General features: G+C 36.6%; 1 protein-coding gene across 2 annotated transcripts; it reads right to left on the bottom strand.

Moving 5' to 3' along the window:
- Positions 1-309: 309 nt before the first annotated feature.
- On the bottom strand, positions 310-16,235 carry LOC111367846 (translation factor GUF1 homolog, chloroplastic). 2 transcript variants are annotated; one of them, XM_022988911.1, is made up of 22 exons: positions 15,861-16,234; positions 15,569-15,745; positions 14,538-14,624; positions 9,394-9,450; positions 9,146-9,211; positions 8,666-8,728; positions 8,492-8,536; positions 8,227-8,327; positions 7,797-7,893; positions 7,027-7,098; positions 6,283-6,437; positions 6,120-6,177; positions 4,860-4,940; positions 4,674-4,760; positions 3,952-4,023; positions 3,715-3,849; positions 3,531-3,604; positions 2,956-3,043; positions 2,197-2,274; positions 1,125-1,200; positions 832-872; positions 310-591 (listed from the first exon to the last, which is right to left on the bottom strand). In XM_022988911.1, exons 1-22 carry the CDS (start codon positions 16,155-16,157, stop codon positions 496-498), a joined length of 2,103 nt encoding a protein of 700 aa, XP_022844679.1. In that variant the 5' UTR covers positions 16,158-16,234; the 3' UTR covers positions 310-495. The 2 variants fall into 2 exon arrangements, with proteins under 2 accessions (XP_022844679.1, XP_022844680.1); XM_022988912.1 differs by having other exon boundaries at positions 493-668; positions 15,861-16,235.
- Between the last annotated feature and the right edge of the window lie 513 nt (positions 16,236-16,748).

Here is a 16,748-nt window from a genome sequence, read left to right as displayed (position 1 = left end):
TTTATCAGCGGCCACTTGTAAACATTTGAACCTTACATAATCAACTTTAAATTTATTAAAAACGAGACACTTATTCTTGTTCTAAAACAATTAAAAAGGATGGTGCTAAAATGACAGTTAAATTACTCGGTCATTGAAAAAATAATGACATTATGTGTATGAATTTATCTAGTTCAAAATACATGTCATATCGAGATTGGACAAGATAGAGTCGAAAACCATTTTGAACGTAATAATGTTATTTGTAATCACAGTGATGGACAACCGTCTATGTAAAGTGAACTTCAAAATAATTAAATAAGTAAAACATGCTCATAAGTTAGAGGAATTTGATTCAGCTGATTTAACATTCAAGTTTTTGACTATTTATCCCAAAAAAAAACAAATACAAAGGGGGAAAAAATTGTAATGATTTTGCCAATTCTGGTATACTACTACTTTTTCATCGAGAACATACTGAGGTCAAAATATGTAGTTCTCTATTTACAAATTCAATTACAATACCTCTTTCTCGAGTTTTAATACAGCCATAAATGCTTCTTGGGGTACATCAACTTTACCAATCGACTTCATTCGTTTCTTTCCTTCAGCCTGAGAAGAAGGATGACAAATTACATGTTGCTTATTGGAGACTTCACACGGCAAATACACATACAGAGGCATTTTTGCTGTTATGCACACAGGAAAAATAGAAACATAAAGAAATACAGAAATGTGCATTCAGATTATGGTCTGGAATCAAATATCTGAAAGTAGATAGATATGCATGGAAAGAATGATGTGATCTAGATTATCCAACTGATGATCATAAAAAGCCAAGTAAAAGGGTACCTGTTTCTTAAGCAGTTTCTTTTTCCTGGAGATGTCCCCACCTACATGGAAAATGAAAATCACTTCTTTCCATCCCAAAAATAAAACTATTTGCGGAATAGCATCTTCCTCATAAAGGAAGTATCAGAACACAAGGCAGCAGAATAAAACAGAATCACTTGTCCCAGAAAGGTGACACCACAGGACCGAGGATGAACTATTGCGTAAGCATCTTTGGCTCAGGTGTCGTCTCTTATGAAGAATTGAAACGTAGTCAATGCATACATCTTCTAAATTAAGGATTAGCATCTCACCATAGCATTTAGCCAGGACGTCTTTCCTGATTGCAGACAATGCTTCACTAGCAATCACCTTGGAGCCTATGCAGGCCTGCCGAGAATACATAATGCAATAGAATAATAAGCAAGCAGTTGTGAAACTAATGCCCGTTTGAGGATGTGAGTGCATATAATTTGGGCTAGGGTTCTTGGAATTGAAGGAAAGTTAGGTTTTCATTGTATTATAGGTGAATAGACATGTTAGAGCAAAATCGGCAACAATCATTGACCGAGGTAAATGATTTCAAGATTTCAGCAAAGAACGTTCCTCTGCACTCCATAAAATTGCTATAAAAAAGAATGCTTGTGCAGCTCGAGCTCAGTCAAACAGGTTGGACCACTCTGGTGACCTGAGCTCAAAGTTTGATAGAGGAAAGGAATATCCCAACTTTTAATGTTTGTCCTGAATATCTGAGTACGTCTATTGTGCCACCAATTGGCTTTTGCAGGTTAAAGAATGTTGAAGAAAAGGTAATCAAGTTAAAAGATCATCAGAAAGCTCAAGAGTGGTTGGTTCAATGAACTTCTATGGAAATAATTATTTGGCATACTCAAACATTAGAAGTCTCCTTTTTCTGCATGGAAAGAAGCGCCCTTGGAATCTTCTCTTAATATTGGTAGGCTGATTGATGCATGGAGGTTTGTTCGTCAAAAGTAGTTTCTACATGCAACGAAACAAAAAGCAGAATCACTGGAATTCATCTCCCTTAATTTTTTTGGTTTTAAAAGTTCCATTCTGTATGAATTAGTCTTTCACTTGTAAAGATTTATCTTAGGATACACGAGAACTTATGGATGTTAGCCCCCCTTGCCAGATACGGTGTCCTATAAAGAACAGAAGTAGCGTGGCCTTGAAGCATCCTGCTATTAAGAAAAGCCATGCAGGAATTACTTCCACGTCTTTGTCTTTTGGAAAGAGAGAAAACCTCCACATTTAGGCATAGAATCTCACTATGGCTAAAAGAAATTGTCAGACATTGATGTCAATATATCCCCATTCCCATAGTATAGAACACTGATTTATTGACTAGAGAAATGTAAACCTTACCTGTATAGGTACTTTAAACATTTGTCTGGGTATTAGTTCCTTCAGTTTTTGAGTTAAAGCCCTTCCAACAGAATATGCCTAAGAAAGACAACATGTCGTTGTTATATTGTTCCAACATTCGTTAGAAAACAAATTGAAAAGCATGCATAGATCCTATATGAATACAAAGCTACAGTTCCTGACAACTAAAGAAAGAAGAGAACGGTTGATTAAAAAGTCCGACAAGTTTAAAAAAAATTTAATGAATGATAAGACAACAAGACAAAGAGTCGGACAATTAAGAAGAAAATCAATTGTTTGTTCCTCGTAAACAATCAAATTAAGAAGAACACAATCAAATGTTTGTTCCTCGTAAACAACAGGAACTTTACAAAACAGTAAACAAAATCATTTCCATAGCAAGTAGAGAGACTTAGATTCTAGGTAGAAAGTTTTTGGAAATCCTAATAATTAAAGCACACAAAACTTCAGTTATTTTACATGGTAGAATAGCATGTATATTGACCCGCAGGTCAAATTGTACACTATGACTATTAACTTGAAATACAGTTCCAGCATTTCTGCCTCCGCTATAGATCTCTCTATCTTTGTTCCCTCTCCATCTTAGACACTCTTGTCCCCCTCTTTAAAAAACAATATAAGCCACAATAGTACCAGATATTCACTTCTTAATAAACCATTGATAATTTCACATCATTTGCAATCATAAAGCTTGTCACAAGGTAATATTGTATGTGGTCTATTCTTGACAATAGGTACCTTATCTTTGTGTACAATAGTTGATAAAGGTTCCACAGGATCGCCACTAATTTGAATATCAAGCTTTATCAGTTCACTTTCCTTGTACCTGTCAGAAGTGAATAAGGATGGTAAATACTAAAACTATGATAAAAGTGAATAATCAGCTAACTTGAATTTGAATTATAAGGAACGATTTTTCTGAATTTAAAATGTTTAAGAGATGACAAGAACTTCCATGATGAGGATATAATTGGCCAATGAAGGAACAACTGTTCCATCTCATGAGATGCGAAAACAAATATTAAAGAAAAAGTGTGATAGTATTCTCATTGGTTGACACAGAAATAGTTTAAACAACAACAAAAGAATCACATCAGTTTGTCAATAAAAACAATACTTATTCCTACTTGCTTCCAATACCCATCGCTAATCTGGGAAGCAGCAACTAGCAATGTGTTCATTGTATAGTTCCACATGAACACCGTGGATAAGATGTAACAAAAGGGCCTTTATGCATAAATCTATCGTTCCTTTATAATAAGGAAATATCATATTACACCACCAAGTTAAACTCAAATGCATAGATTCCATACCCAATGAAGGAATACTCCATGCTAGCATAGCCTTTACTTCTTGACTTCAGCTGATCGAAGAAATCCCCCACCATCTACAAAATACCAAGAATACTTTTACTTGGGTAACACAGCAGTTAAATTGAATCTATAACTTCATTAGCTCTGCAAATAGAAACTGCATATTAGCCTCCGATTGGAGTACCTCAGCTAGGGGTAACTCATAAATGATTGATGCTCTATTCTCAGTAATGAACTTCATTTCTTTGAATACTCCTCTCCGGTCCTGAGCAAGCTCCATAAGCGCACCAATGTAGTCTTTTGGAGTAAGCATTTCAATCTGTATACACGAGAATCATTCTTTTACATTTTCAAAATGTAAAATGAAAAACTGTACTATAATTTCCAACAACTGGGACAAACCAAGAGTTCAAGTGTCAACCTTGACAAATGGCTCTTCGATTGACCTCCTATTTCCAGGTTCAGGAAGTAAGGATGGATTCGAACACTCAACCTGGATCATACAAGATTGTGTGTGGAATAAGGATTTGAAAGTTGTATCCCACTAATCAGTTCAATTTCGCTATCCACAGCCGTGGATATTTTCTTGCATTATTTATAAAGACAAAATTCTACTCTCTTTTTTTAATTAGGGGCAATTTGGCATTGCTTTTAAGTACTCTTAGAGCTTATGAATTCTTTTTAATAATTTTTTTGTACTTAGCATTCACTGTAAGATTTAAAACTCAAGATTCCATTAAAAGATGAGGTGGAAGCTGCATCCCACCATGGTTTGACACAAATTCTTGAAATAATAAACAGTAACAGAAAATCTAAATGGGCTACGAAATGATGTGCCAGTATATGAACTCTTAATCATTCTAATGAACAGGCACCTTGCCTGCTAGTATTATTTTTGCTTGCTAGCATCAGCCAGTCAAGTGCTGAAGGTTCTATGCATAACCAATATAATCGCACAATGATACGCATAATAGCCACAAAAATGAATATTGCAAACCTCCTAATCATGCCTTGTACTCAGAATAATAGCTATATTATGAAGTCGCATTAAATATCAACGTCTAACAAACAGTCTACCAATCTAAGAAAGAAAGAGAAAACAAATTAGTGAAATATTATGAGCATTGGAGAAGCAGAAATTACAGTATCGCCATTTACACAGTTCACCCGGTAAACGACACTTGGAGCTGTGGTTATAAGACTCAAATTGTATTCACGTTCGAGCCTTTCCTGTGAAATAGAAGTTTATTAGAGCAAGAACCATGACATGATAAAGCAGGTAAGCAGACTCACAACAATCACTGAGTACAAGAACATGAATTTTCCGACCTGAACAATTTCCATATGAAGAAGACCCAGAAACCCACATCTAAAGCCAAATCCCATTGCACTTGATGTCTCAGGCTCAAACTACAAAACCATATTTCAAGGAGTAACACATTTTCATTTAAGCATATAATTTTGGCAAATATTACCACAAAAAGATAGCCAATAGCAGCATAGATAACAATCATAACTAAACATGATTTAGAAAACTCCTTGTAGGCATAAGATTAGGATATGAACTTCTGTACAACGTGCAAGAAGCATTACAAACCACATGCTTCTTCATGCTTGTTTTACTATGTTAAAAAGAAACACTGGTACAGCATCCGAATTTCATTCAAAGTAAAATTTTCTAGGTCTAGTATAGCACGTCATAACCTAATTTTAGAAGAAAATATCACTTTTCCACAGGTGTGGCAAGTTTGTTGCTAAGACCGAAAATAATTTTATTTAATTGAAATTTGAAACAAAAAAAAAATGCAGAATAGAACACATATTTGTTACTTAAACTTCTAACATACAATTTCTAAGCTAAATCAAGCATTTTCTCAGAATTTCAATATTATGCCTTTCGCATGTCACTAAAAGTTTGTTTGGGAGTGTTAAACTTTAATTTATACAGTGGGTCGTCCGACAAAATATATGGGTAAAAAGAGGGTAGAAATTGAGGGTACTATGAAATGTGTGGGTAAAAAGTACATTTGACCAAAAGTATTTATAATTCAAACACCTCCCAAACAAGCACTAAATCCATCAGCTCCATTATTTCAATTCGTTAATAACACATAATTAATTTGCCACATGTCTGGTGATATGAGTCCGTGTCATTAGCAGTTTTGCCAAATAGACAGGTTTTTCATTAGTCAAAGACACGGAGGGAGTGACTCAATTGAAACATTTTCATTAGTCAAAGTAACAGAGATGGAGTAGACTCGCTCAATTGAAACAAATTCTAAGTTCCTCAATCCAAATGGGGAAAAAGGTTCAATGACACTGTGGGTGAGTGACCCACAGAGTTTTAACCATTATATATAAAGACCATGCAATTCTGTCTTCAACTGCAGAAACAGATCATGTCTTAGTTATTAATTTACTACAAGTAGCATTATCAACGAATTATTATAACAAACAAGATAAAAAGTTCACAAGAGACATGGAAATTTTTTTATATAAAATGATTCAAGCAATTATAGCACTTTTCGATTACTAGCGCGGGTATGAATCAAAATAACAAAACTAACCATTAACAAGAAGTACGCCTACCTTCAGAGCAGCATCATTAAGCTGTAATTTCTCTAATGCATCACGCAACTCGGAAAATCTATAGCAATCAAAACAAACATTGTGATGATACGAAAAATGAAGCTCTTAATACTTTATTATTTATTAAGTACATCTATTAACACTGAGGTAGATAGAGATATACTGGTCCGCATCAACAGGAAACAGGCCACAGAAAACCATCGGCGTGGCCTCCTTGTATCCAGGCAATGATTGTTCTGCCTTTCTAGTGTAGTGTGTTATGGTGTCACCAACCCTAGCATCCGCAACAGACCTAATGGAAGCCGAAAGATAGCCCACCTGAAAAGGAAGAAATTGTAAATAAGCATGAAATGCACAAAAAAAAAGTGTATATGAAATTGAATAGTAAAATGGTAAAAGTACATGCAGAAACAATCTTTAAGTCCAACACGCACAGCCAAAAAGAAGACAGTGGACTATGCCATTTGAACGATGCAGAGGGAGTGTAAATATAGATTGAGGGAATCACGCATCCATTAGTTTATGCTGATTTGTCATATGAAGCTCAATACAGGAGAAGCTATTTCTGTGTTTGTCCCTAACATTGCAGACTTGAGGGGATGCTGGGACTAGTCGCTATATTTCAACCATCCCTTGTCCCTGTTTTCTGTGTGGAGGGTAGTAAATCCATCATTTTCAAAATTTTCTTCGATAAATCAGAAAGGTACTTTTGACATTACTTACAGAAAAAGTAATTAGCTATGGACTTTATAGACACTGAGAGAACATTGACAAAATTATTACCATAGGTCACAACACAAGCATACAACAGGCTACAAATCAAACTAGACAACAAACAATAGTCACAAGTTCCCAATCAAAAGTATGGTATTCTTTAATACCAGAAAAAATGAGATAAGATTTCTACCTCTCCAGCATATAACGTATCAACCTGCAACTGACTGGGAGATAAAACTCCAACTTCATCAGCATAATAATCCTGCATTTTATGATCCCATGGTTTGGCTAGCTCGTGAGTATGCAAGCTTTCAAGAAAGACGCATAATAAGCCCCTGTTTGACATCCATTAAAATGATTTTTTTGGGAAAAATGAGATTCAGAATAGTGATTTTTTGGAGAATGTGTGGTTTAAAAATAGGAAAAAAAATTGGATTTAACTGCAAAATATTTTATCGTGAATGTGTGTTAAAAATAAGTATTGATTTTATGGGTGTCGAACAGGGGCTATCGCATAAATAAAAATGTTAGTAACATATTATAGCCTAAAATCTCCAAAGAAACTATTAGATGTTAAGTAGTTGCTTAAAAATTAACAGAGGAATACAAAAAGGGCTTCCAAGAGATTCACTTGATTACAAGTGTTGAACCACTAACACCAAACTCAAACTAGAAAAGCTATTTGAGAGGGTAGGAATTCTTCCACAAACCCCCTCATATGTGTTTCAAATACAATTCTTTATCAAATGCATACACATGAAATTTATCATCGGGTGGTGGTGAGAATTGAACTCAGGGTATTAGTTTGCTCTGGCACAAATACAATGTTGAACAACCTCATCAAAAAGTTTAAGCTACTAAAGGGAGAAATTAATTCATTATATTTATATCTTTAATAATGAGATTAAAAAAATATCCAGCATTAAAATGGGACGTGATGATAGTACCATGAATCTGTACCTTTCCACTAGCCATGAAAACTATTCTGTCACCTTTTTTAATAGCCCCATCAATGATTCTAAAATATACTATGACGCCCCGGTATGCATCATAGTAACTGCAAAAGAATTTTAAAGAAAATCTAATCAGTAGCACATAAAGAGATTCATTAATGAAAGGAAGTTAATTTCAAAAGTATAAATGAAATTTGAAAGCTCAATATAGGAGATAAGCAGTGTTCCCTAATATAATTTGAATAACATGTTTCAGAAATATTAAAATTTATTTTATGAAAATAGATATGACATTTACATGCCTACTAATGAAGATCAGGAGATATGTGAGATGATAAGATTAGAAAATAGCAGGGAATACGACCACTTTATTTAGGTGAAATAAAATATGAGATTTTAACATAAAGGAGTTAGATCATTGTACCTAAATCAGATACCTATCAAATATAAGAGCCCTCAAAGGTCTGTCTGTGCTGGCAGGAGGTGGGGGAATCCTTTGAACAATTGCATTTAGAATTTCGGTTATACCAATTCCTTCCTACATAACAAAATAATGGTGAGTATTTCCCACCACCTATCAGGAATGGAACTTCATTATATCATCACATTTGGTAATTTCCTCTTTTGTAAACCCTATTCTATTACAAGAAATGTGTCTTAGATTTATAAAAATATTGGGTGGGTGAAGAAAAAAAATCTGACCTTTGCAGAGCAGTAAATTGCATTGCTGCAATCTAGACCAACAACCTATACAGAAGATGGGTAAATTCAGATATAAAAGGTATACCTTTCAGCAAGTTTACAAAAACCTCATCAACACTCATACAAATGACACCAATCAATCGTATTTTTTTTTCCTTGGCCCTGCAAACTAACCTCTTCTATCTCTCGGCAAACACGATCTGGCTCAGCACCTGGAAGATCTATCTTGTTTAAAACCTGCAGAGGATAAAAATGGTACATGCAGTTAAATCTTCATTGTTCGTCACATGCAATACCTTGGCCACTTCAAGTAAGATGGAATCAAACAGCACATGTTGGTGACGTAAATGAAAAAATGATTAAAAAATCCAAGTTTCACCTAGCAAGATTTATCTGCAAAATAGAATTTCATAAAGATATAAGACAATAGACATAACACATACAAGAACAAACTAAGCGTTATTCTCTTCAAAGTGATGAGGATAATTTTCTCAACATGTTGCCAGCTCTAATAATACCATATATTTTAAATTGTCTTGTCTAAAAGCTCAAAGATGAAATCATCTAACAACTTCCAAGTAATAAACAAGGCTTTCATCATGGTTTACATCACCAAAATTCTATGTTTATGGAAACATAATCAACCAAACCTACCGGAATGATTTCAAGATTGTTTTCCAAGGCCAGATACACATTAGCAAGTGTTTGGGCTTCCACTCCCTACAAAATAAACTCCAAATCACAACTCTTAACTCTTAGAGAAGAGATATATGTTTTCATAATTTGGAATGGCCGACATCAATAGCATGATGTGAAAAAAATCTATGAAACTATATATGATTGTCTAGAGAGTTATTTAAAGTTTGGAACATATCGAAATGCACAAGCGAGCAAATAAGTACCTGGGAGGCATCTACAACAAGGAGAGCTCCCTCACAAGCGGCTAGAGAACGAGAAACCTACAATTGTCAAGAAAGCGCAAAGATAAAATGAATACAAGTCATAGAGTTGTTGTAGGCCTTTTTAAAATTGATAAATATGTTAGTATAATTATGGAAGGCCAAAATCCATCTTCAATATTAAAAAAAAAAAAACACACACACACACACATATATATGTGTATATATGTGTGTGTGTGTGTGTGTGTGTGTGTGTGTATATATGTATGCATGTATGTATATATGTAAAATTGATAAATATGTTAGTATAATTATGGAAGGGCAAAATCCATCTTCAATATTAAATACACACACACACACACATATATAACGAGAGAGAGAGAGATAAGATCTATGTCTCTTTCTGGACAAAGTCAAAGAGATTTGATAAGATACACAAGAGACAAAATCAAATAGATTTGATGGATACACAATCTTTTTTTTGATAGGTAGTCAGAGAATTTTATTCCTTAAAAGAAAGTACACGGGGGGTATACAATCACTTTAAGCATGAAAGGAACAATAAGAAATTAAGCAACCCTACAATAGGATTTTTAGCCACTACATTAAACCAAGTATGCAAAGTCAAGTAAAATAATTCTCTTATCTGCTCTGTTGTCTTTGTTTAATTTTCGAAACATCGATCGTTCCGTTCTCTCCATATGCACCATATAATGCATCTCGGGATAAGATTCCATAGAAGTTTGCTATCCTTATCGCGAAGTTTTCTTCTCCATGCCCACACCAAGTCTTCTATACGCCTAGGTAGCACCCAATCCATTGATTGAGAAGCCAGAATACTGTTCCAAAGCCAACGTACACCATCACAATAAATGAATAAATGATCAATCGTCTCTCCATCCTTCTTGCACATATAGCACCACTCGGTTACATAAAATCATTTTCGTCGAAGATTATCTACCGTTGACACCTGCCCCCTCATAACTGTCCACAATAGAAATGCTACCCGTGGAGGCAATTTACTTTGCCACACCATCTTCCAAGGTAATGAACTCTCCACAAATCCCAAAAGGGATTGAAAGTATGAGCGGACTGAAAAAATACCATCTCGACCTAACCTCCACCTGCTACAATCACCCTCTCCTACCCGAATTTGTATCTCATGCAAAGCGGTCAAAAACAACGAATAATCTTCCAATTCCCAATCTTGTAAACCCCTCCCAAAAGTAATATTCCAACTATAGCCCCCATTATGGATGTCAAGTACATCACCTACCATAGCAGCAGGCTCTAACGCAATGCGGTACAATGAGGGAAATTCCTCCTTTAATAGTTGATCGCCACGCCAACTATCATCCCAAAATCTAATATCAGTGCCATTTCCCACCACAAAATTTAGTTTGTCCTTAAAATCACTCCATCTCCGTCGGATATACCTCCACAAACTCACCCCATAGGAGTCACGACCCTCAACCGTACACCAACCCCCCTCCATCACACCATACTTTGCCCCAATGATTTCTCTCCAAAAGCTCTCCCTCTCCACTCCAAATCGCCACAACCACTTGCCTAATAAAGCCTTATTAAACAAAATAAGGCTCCTCACTCCAAGCATCCCCATCCTCATAGGCAAACAAATAGTACCCCAATTAACCAAATGCATTTTCCTCTCTTCCCCTAACCCTGCCCACAAGAATTCTCTTTGAAATCTCTCTAATCTATTTGCCACTGCAACCGGAATAGGAAACAATGACAAAAAGTAAGTGGGGAGATTTGAGAGAGTGGATTTAATAAGGGTAAGTCGGCCTCCCTTAGAAAGATACATACGCTTCCACCCTGCTAACCTCCTCTCCATTCTTTCCATAATACCATTCCAGATATGTGTACTTTTAAACCGTACCCCTAGCGGGAGGCCTAAATATAACATGGGCAATTATGCAATCCTGCATCCCAATATGCCAGCCAACTCCTCCACGTTAGTGACCTCCCCAACTGGAATAACCTCAGATTTCCCCAAATTGATTTTTAATCCAGACACCGCTTCAAAATATAGGAGCAAACGACGCAGGTTCCTGAATTGTTCATCATCCGCATCACAGAAGATCAAGGTGTCATCTGCAAATAGCAAATGAGACACCTGCAATTGGCCAACCCTAAAGCCCCTTACCAAACCCTCTCCCACAGCTCTTTCAAACATCCTACTGAAAGCCTCCATCACAATAACAAAAGGCAATGGGGATAGTGGATCTCCTTGCCGCAATCCTCTACTACTCCGAAAATAACACTCCGGCGCTCCGTTGACCATGATTGAGAACGAAACAGTAGAAATACAGAATTGAATCCATTTACACCACTTATCCCCGAAGCCGCACCTCCTAAGCATATATAAAAGGAACCCCCAGTTCACATGATCATATGCCTTCTCAATATCGAGCTTACATAGCATCCCGGGAAGTTCCAAACGCAATCTTGAATCAATGCATTCATTCGCTATAAGCACAGAGTCCAAAATCTGGCGACCTTTTACGAAAACATTCTGAAACTTGGACACTACTTTCCCGAGCACCTCCTTTAATCTGTTCGTCAGGACTTTCGCAATAATCTTATACACCCCACAGATTAGGCTAATAGGGCGAAAGTCCTTAATGTCAGTCGCTCCCGATTTCTTAGGGATCAGCACAACAAATGTAGCATTAGAACTTTTTTGGAACCTGCCATGTTCAAAAAAATATGTGAACACATCCAAAATTTCCGATCGCACCACCTCCCAACAGGCCTTGTAAAATGAGAACAAGAAACCGTCCGGTCCAGGAGCCTTATCCTCGTTCATGCTAAACACTACCTCCTTGATTTCATCCTCCTCAAAAGGTCGCTCTAACCACCCGGCATCATCCTCCGTGATAGTAGAAAAATCCAAACCTTCCAACTCTGGCCTCCACTCAAACTGCTCCTAATATATATTCTGATAGAAATTCACCAACTGGCTTCCAATTTCGATTGGTTCTTCATAAGTTATCCCATCCACTTCCAACACTGTGATCGAGTTTTTGCGCCTATTAAAATTAGCGATCCTGTGAAAAAACTTAGTACATTTATCTCCTTCTTTCAATCAATTGACCCTAGATTTCTGACGCCAAGCAATCTCCTCCATCTCCACCAACCTCTCCAATTCTTCCCTTAATGCTCTACGTTTCTCCTTCTCCTCCCCAGCCAACCTTCGACTCTCCTCCCACCTATCCAACTCATCAATCTCAGAAAGACACTGAATTTTACGACAGTTTACATTGCCCACAACCTCCTCATTCCATTTCTTTAAATCTCTTTTCAAAGACTTCAACTTCTGATCCAACACAAAACTAGGACACCCCCTGACATCGTAAGATGTCCACCAAGTCTGTACTTGCTCCCTAAAACCTTCAACTTTCAACCACATTTTCTCGAACCTAAAAGGCCTTCGTCCTCCACCCGTCCTGTTCCCAGTTAACATAATGGGGAAATGATCAGAGTACACCCTCCCCAATCTTCTCTGAATGACATCTGAATACTTAGCCTCCTACTCTCCACATATCAAGAATCTGTCAATATGAGAAACAGCAGGTTGATCCCGATTGGATGACCAGGTAAAATCTCCTCCAATCATAGGCAAATCCACCAATATATTCTCCCTTATAAAGTCTGAAAAATCCTCCATAGCCCTCGTGAATCTCCCACCATTCAACCTCTCAATAGGAAATCGAACCACATTAAAGTCACCTTCTATACACGTTGGTAGATTCCACCAAGCCATCATTCCAGCCAATTCATCCCACAAACCCCGTCTACTATCCTCAGTATTAGGCCCATAAATACCTATGAACATCCATTGAAATCCATCCCCAATATTTCTGAACGACATCGAAATTAGGAACAATCCAACACTCAACTCCTCCATCTCAAGCACTCTGGTGTCCCACATGACTAATATGCCTCTAGAAACCCCTGATGATCCCATAAACTGAAACCCTACATGCTGTCCCCCCCATAAGCTACTAACCACCGCCCTCGAGATGACCTCCATCTTAGTTTCTTGTAAGCATACAAGATTCGCTCCCCAGCCCCTTAGCAGATGTCGAACACCCATCCTTTTACCAACTTCATTAAGTCCCCTTACATTCCAGCTAATGATTTGTGGTATCATTTCAACAGTCCAGCATCCCTCCCCAGTACTCCATTCTTGGATTCACCACCCTTGTCATCATAATTAACTGACCATTCGAGCCTCTTAAGTTCACTATCGCCCTTTCTTCTTAATTTACCTTCTTGTTTACTCATCTTCTATCTCCTATTGGCCTCCAAATCCTCAAACAATTGTAGTAATCTGTTTTCGTATCCATCACAAGACACGCCCATTAACTTACTGAATTAATTACCCCTTCAGAAAGTGTGCCGCCAACTACAGTTTTAGATTTCATCTCATAATACCTCCCTTTTTTAATTTTTCTCTCTTTTTGCATTGGCAAATGTAACTGGTTATCTCAAATATTTCCTTGCCCTGCTTGCAACAGGTATGAGGTGCAACCTGAACCAGAAGCTGCAATGTATCAAGATCTGGAATTGGGGTCACTGGTCACATCCTCTAGTAGAAGGATCTAAATGAGAAGGCATCAGACTCACTGCAGGAAATTAACAATAGACTACATAAAACCTTAAAAAGGTATCTAAAATTTTCCACATACATAGCAAGTTTTCCACAAAAAGGAAGTCTGTTTAGCTTCTAAGGTAATTGTAACCCATCCCTCAGGCGAATTCTCTTAGTGATCTAGCTCTTTCAGACTTTACTTCTCCAATCTAATGATTTTCCTTCTTCAGTTTTGCTATCTAGAACTGATCTTGGAAGTTCGCAAGAAAAACAAAAAAATAAAACAACAACAACAACATGGGAAAATGATCCACAACATAATAAGATATACTATCACTTCTCCATCTGATAATTACCCAACTGTCACATGTTACATCATCAAAATGATGATTACCGTAAGAATCATTTCAAGCATTCAGAATACTTGTGTCTTCGTAAATTAACAGATGTCATCGACAACCACCAGAGTATTTTTCTAGATATCATATGATAATAACTTCAAAAATTGTTAGGCCATTCAATGACATACCTCATAGGAGAAGTCAACATGTCCTGGGGTATCAATAAGATTCAGGCAATATGGTTCATTTTGATATATAAAACGCATTCTCGCAGCCTAAAACAAAAAGATGTCAACATTATTACAATAGGAATGCTTGCAGGCCCACATTAAGACAATAAGAACGGATAACAGTTCCGAGTTTAACATAATAAACCTAAAGCAAATCCATAAATTAATTGATCACAAATGCAAATCCCAATAAGACTGAAAGACAAAAGCAGTATCATGACGATGTGAAGAGAAAATCCAGTTAAGAAATGTTATTCCCACTGCATAATGTTCAATAGGAGAGAATCATTGCTTTCAACAAGACATGGAGTGCTCCTCAATGAGCCAGTTGTCACAGGAAACTTATTCATTACAAGCCAATGCCCTTAGAACTATGATGTGTCAGAAGCTATACTCACCTAGGGTAAAGCCTCAATTTAGCAAACTTATAAATGGTTTATAAATAGGAACAGTAAGATGAATAGTACTGAGACCATAAAATGTGTGGATTATAATGATAAGTAGTTATGAATGTGTTGTTGAAATTCGATGTTTAACTTTAACTGAATTTATAGATTGTATCCAAACGGTAGTTTAGTCCATAAAATCATAATTGTTCAACTATTGTACTAATAAGTTAACCCATTAACTCTTAACTACTTGAATAAATCTAAAATACTCTTTGATCAGTGCCAAACTATTTTGTACAAGAGTTTGCGCCATGTTATTTCCATGGCACAGGTCCAGGCTGCAGGAACTTCAACGGTTGTAGCACAACCTAAGTGAGCAAATGCAGAGTTTGTCCTTCTACCGATCTGAAGAGACTCACTTAGCTGGTAATTTAGGGGATTCATCCATATTCTGTTTCATAGTTCTATACCATCTAACATGCGCTCACTACAACAGTTGAAATCCATAACAATACGCAAAAAATAAATAAAAACAAAAACAGGAAGAAGCTCTAGTTAAAATGCTTCATTAGTTTTGACGTGGTCACTAATATAGATCACCTGTAATTTTATAGTGATGCCTCTTTCTCTCTCCAAGTCCATATTATCAAGAAACTGCTCCTTCATTTCACGGCTCTCCACTGTGCCCGTTAACTGCAACAATTTGTCCGCCAAAGTCGATTTTCCATGATCAATATGAGCTATGATACTGAAATTCCTTATATTCGTCGTTGGCACCTACAATATCAATACACGTATTCACTCATTCATAGAATATAGTCTTACACATTACCTATAAAATCTATAATTTATCCGTAATTTAGACATCGGCAAATAGCAGTAACCGCCTAACCTTGGAGAGGCGGTCCTTGCCAGCGCGGGCAGCGAATTCGAGGTCGGAAGATGAAGGAATGCGTTTGGGCTGAAGGTCAGTGCCTGTAGCCTGGCAATAAATGCCCAAATTACGCCGTCTTCTTGTACGAAAACTGAAAATTTTAGTAGATGATTCATTTTTGCAGTAGAATTGAATACAACTTCTATTCAAACTTAAAGAGCGGTTGACGTTGAAGGAATTGATGTGAGACTGGCGGCTTGGAAGTTTGGAGGAAAAAGTGAGACCCGAGCAGCAAAAGTCCGCTGCCGTCGCCATTCTCGTGCTCAGTCGAGCAACGTAGTAGCGTTATCGTATGTAAAATATGGCTATCTGGCGCCTTGCTTCGTTTTAAGCCACAAGCAAATAAAACGAAACCATGGAGTTGATCTTTAGACTTGTTTGCGATCAAGTCACTGAACTTCAACTCGAAGCAAAAAAGTACAGTATTTAATTTACCAACAATCAGGTCACCCTGTCATCCTCTCATCCAACCATTTTTTTTTTATTCTTTTTCTCTCTCTTATTTTTAATCACACAGTCTTTCAAAAAATAATATTACACGCAAATTAAAAAAAAATCATTATTTTTCAACCACATATTTTTCAAAAAACATTATTCCAATCATTAAAATTTGGAAAGAATGGAGGTCAAATGGGGGCATAATAGACTTGGTGATTGTGGCCGTTAAAGTTAACAATGATTTCCAAACATTCTTGCTAACTTGACAAAGTAAATTTCATAATAAGCCGCTAAACTTTAGCCTTACTTGGAATGAGGATACTAAGGGTCTATTCTTTTTGCTGTTTTCGAGTTGTTTTCTATTTTCGATTTTTCAAAATGGTGAAAACGTGTTCTTTTTCTCGTTTT

The sequence above is a fragment of the Olea europaea genome, chromosome 18, assembly GCF_002742605.1.
Source record: "Olea europaea var. sylvestris chromosome 18, O_europaea_v1, whole genome shotgun sequence".
Lineage (NCBI taxonomy): Eukaryota > Viridiplantae > Streptophyta > Magnoliopsida > Lamiales > Oleaceae > Olea > Olea europaea.
This window is presented reverse-complemented; position numbering and strand designations above follow the sequence as displayed.

What these genes read in the sequence shown, in the direction of transcription:
- LOC111367846 (XM_022988911.1), bottom strand. Translation starts at nt 16,157, where the DNA reads ATGGCGACGGCAGCGGACTTTTGCTGCTCGGGTCTCACTTTTTCCTCC. An exon ending in ACAATCTTGAAATCATTCCG is followed by an intron (nt 8,729 to 9,145) that starts GTAGGTTTGGTT and finishes TATCCTCTGCAG; the next exon opens with GTTTTAAACAAGATAGATCT. An exon ending in TGTTTAAAGTACCTATACAG is followed by an intron (nt 1,201 to 2,196) that starts GTAAGGTTTACA and finishes TATTCTCGGCAG; the next exon opens with GCCTGCATAGGCTCCAAGGT.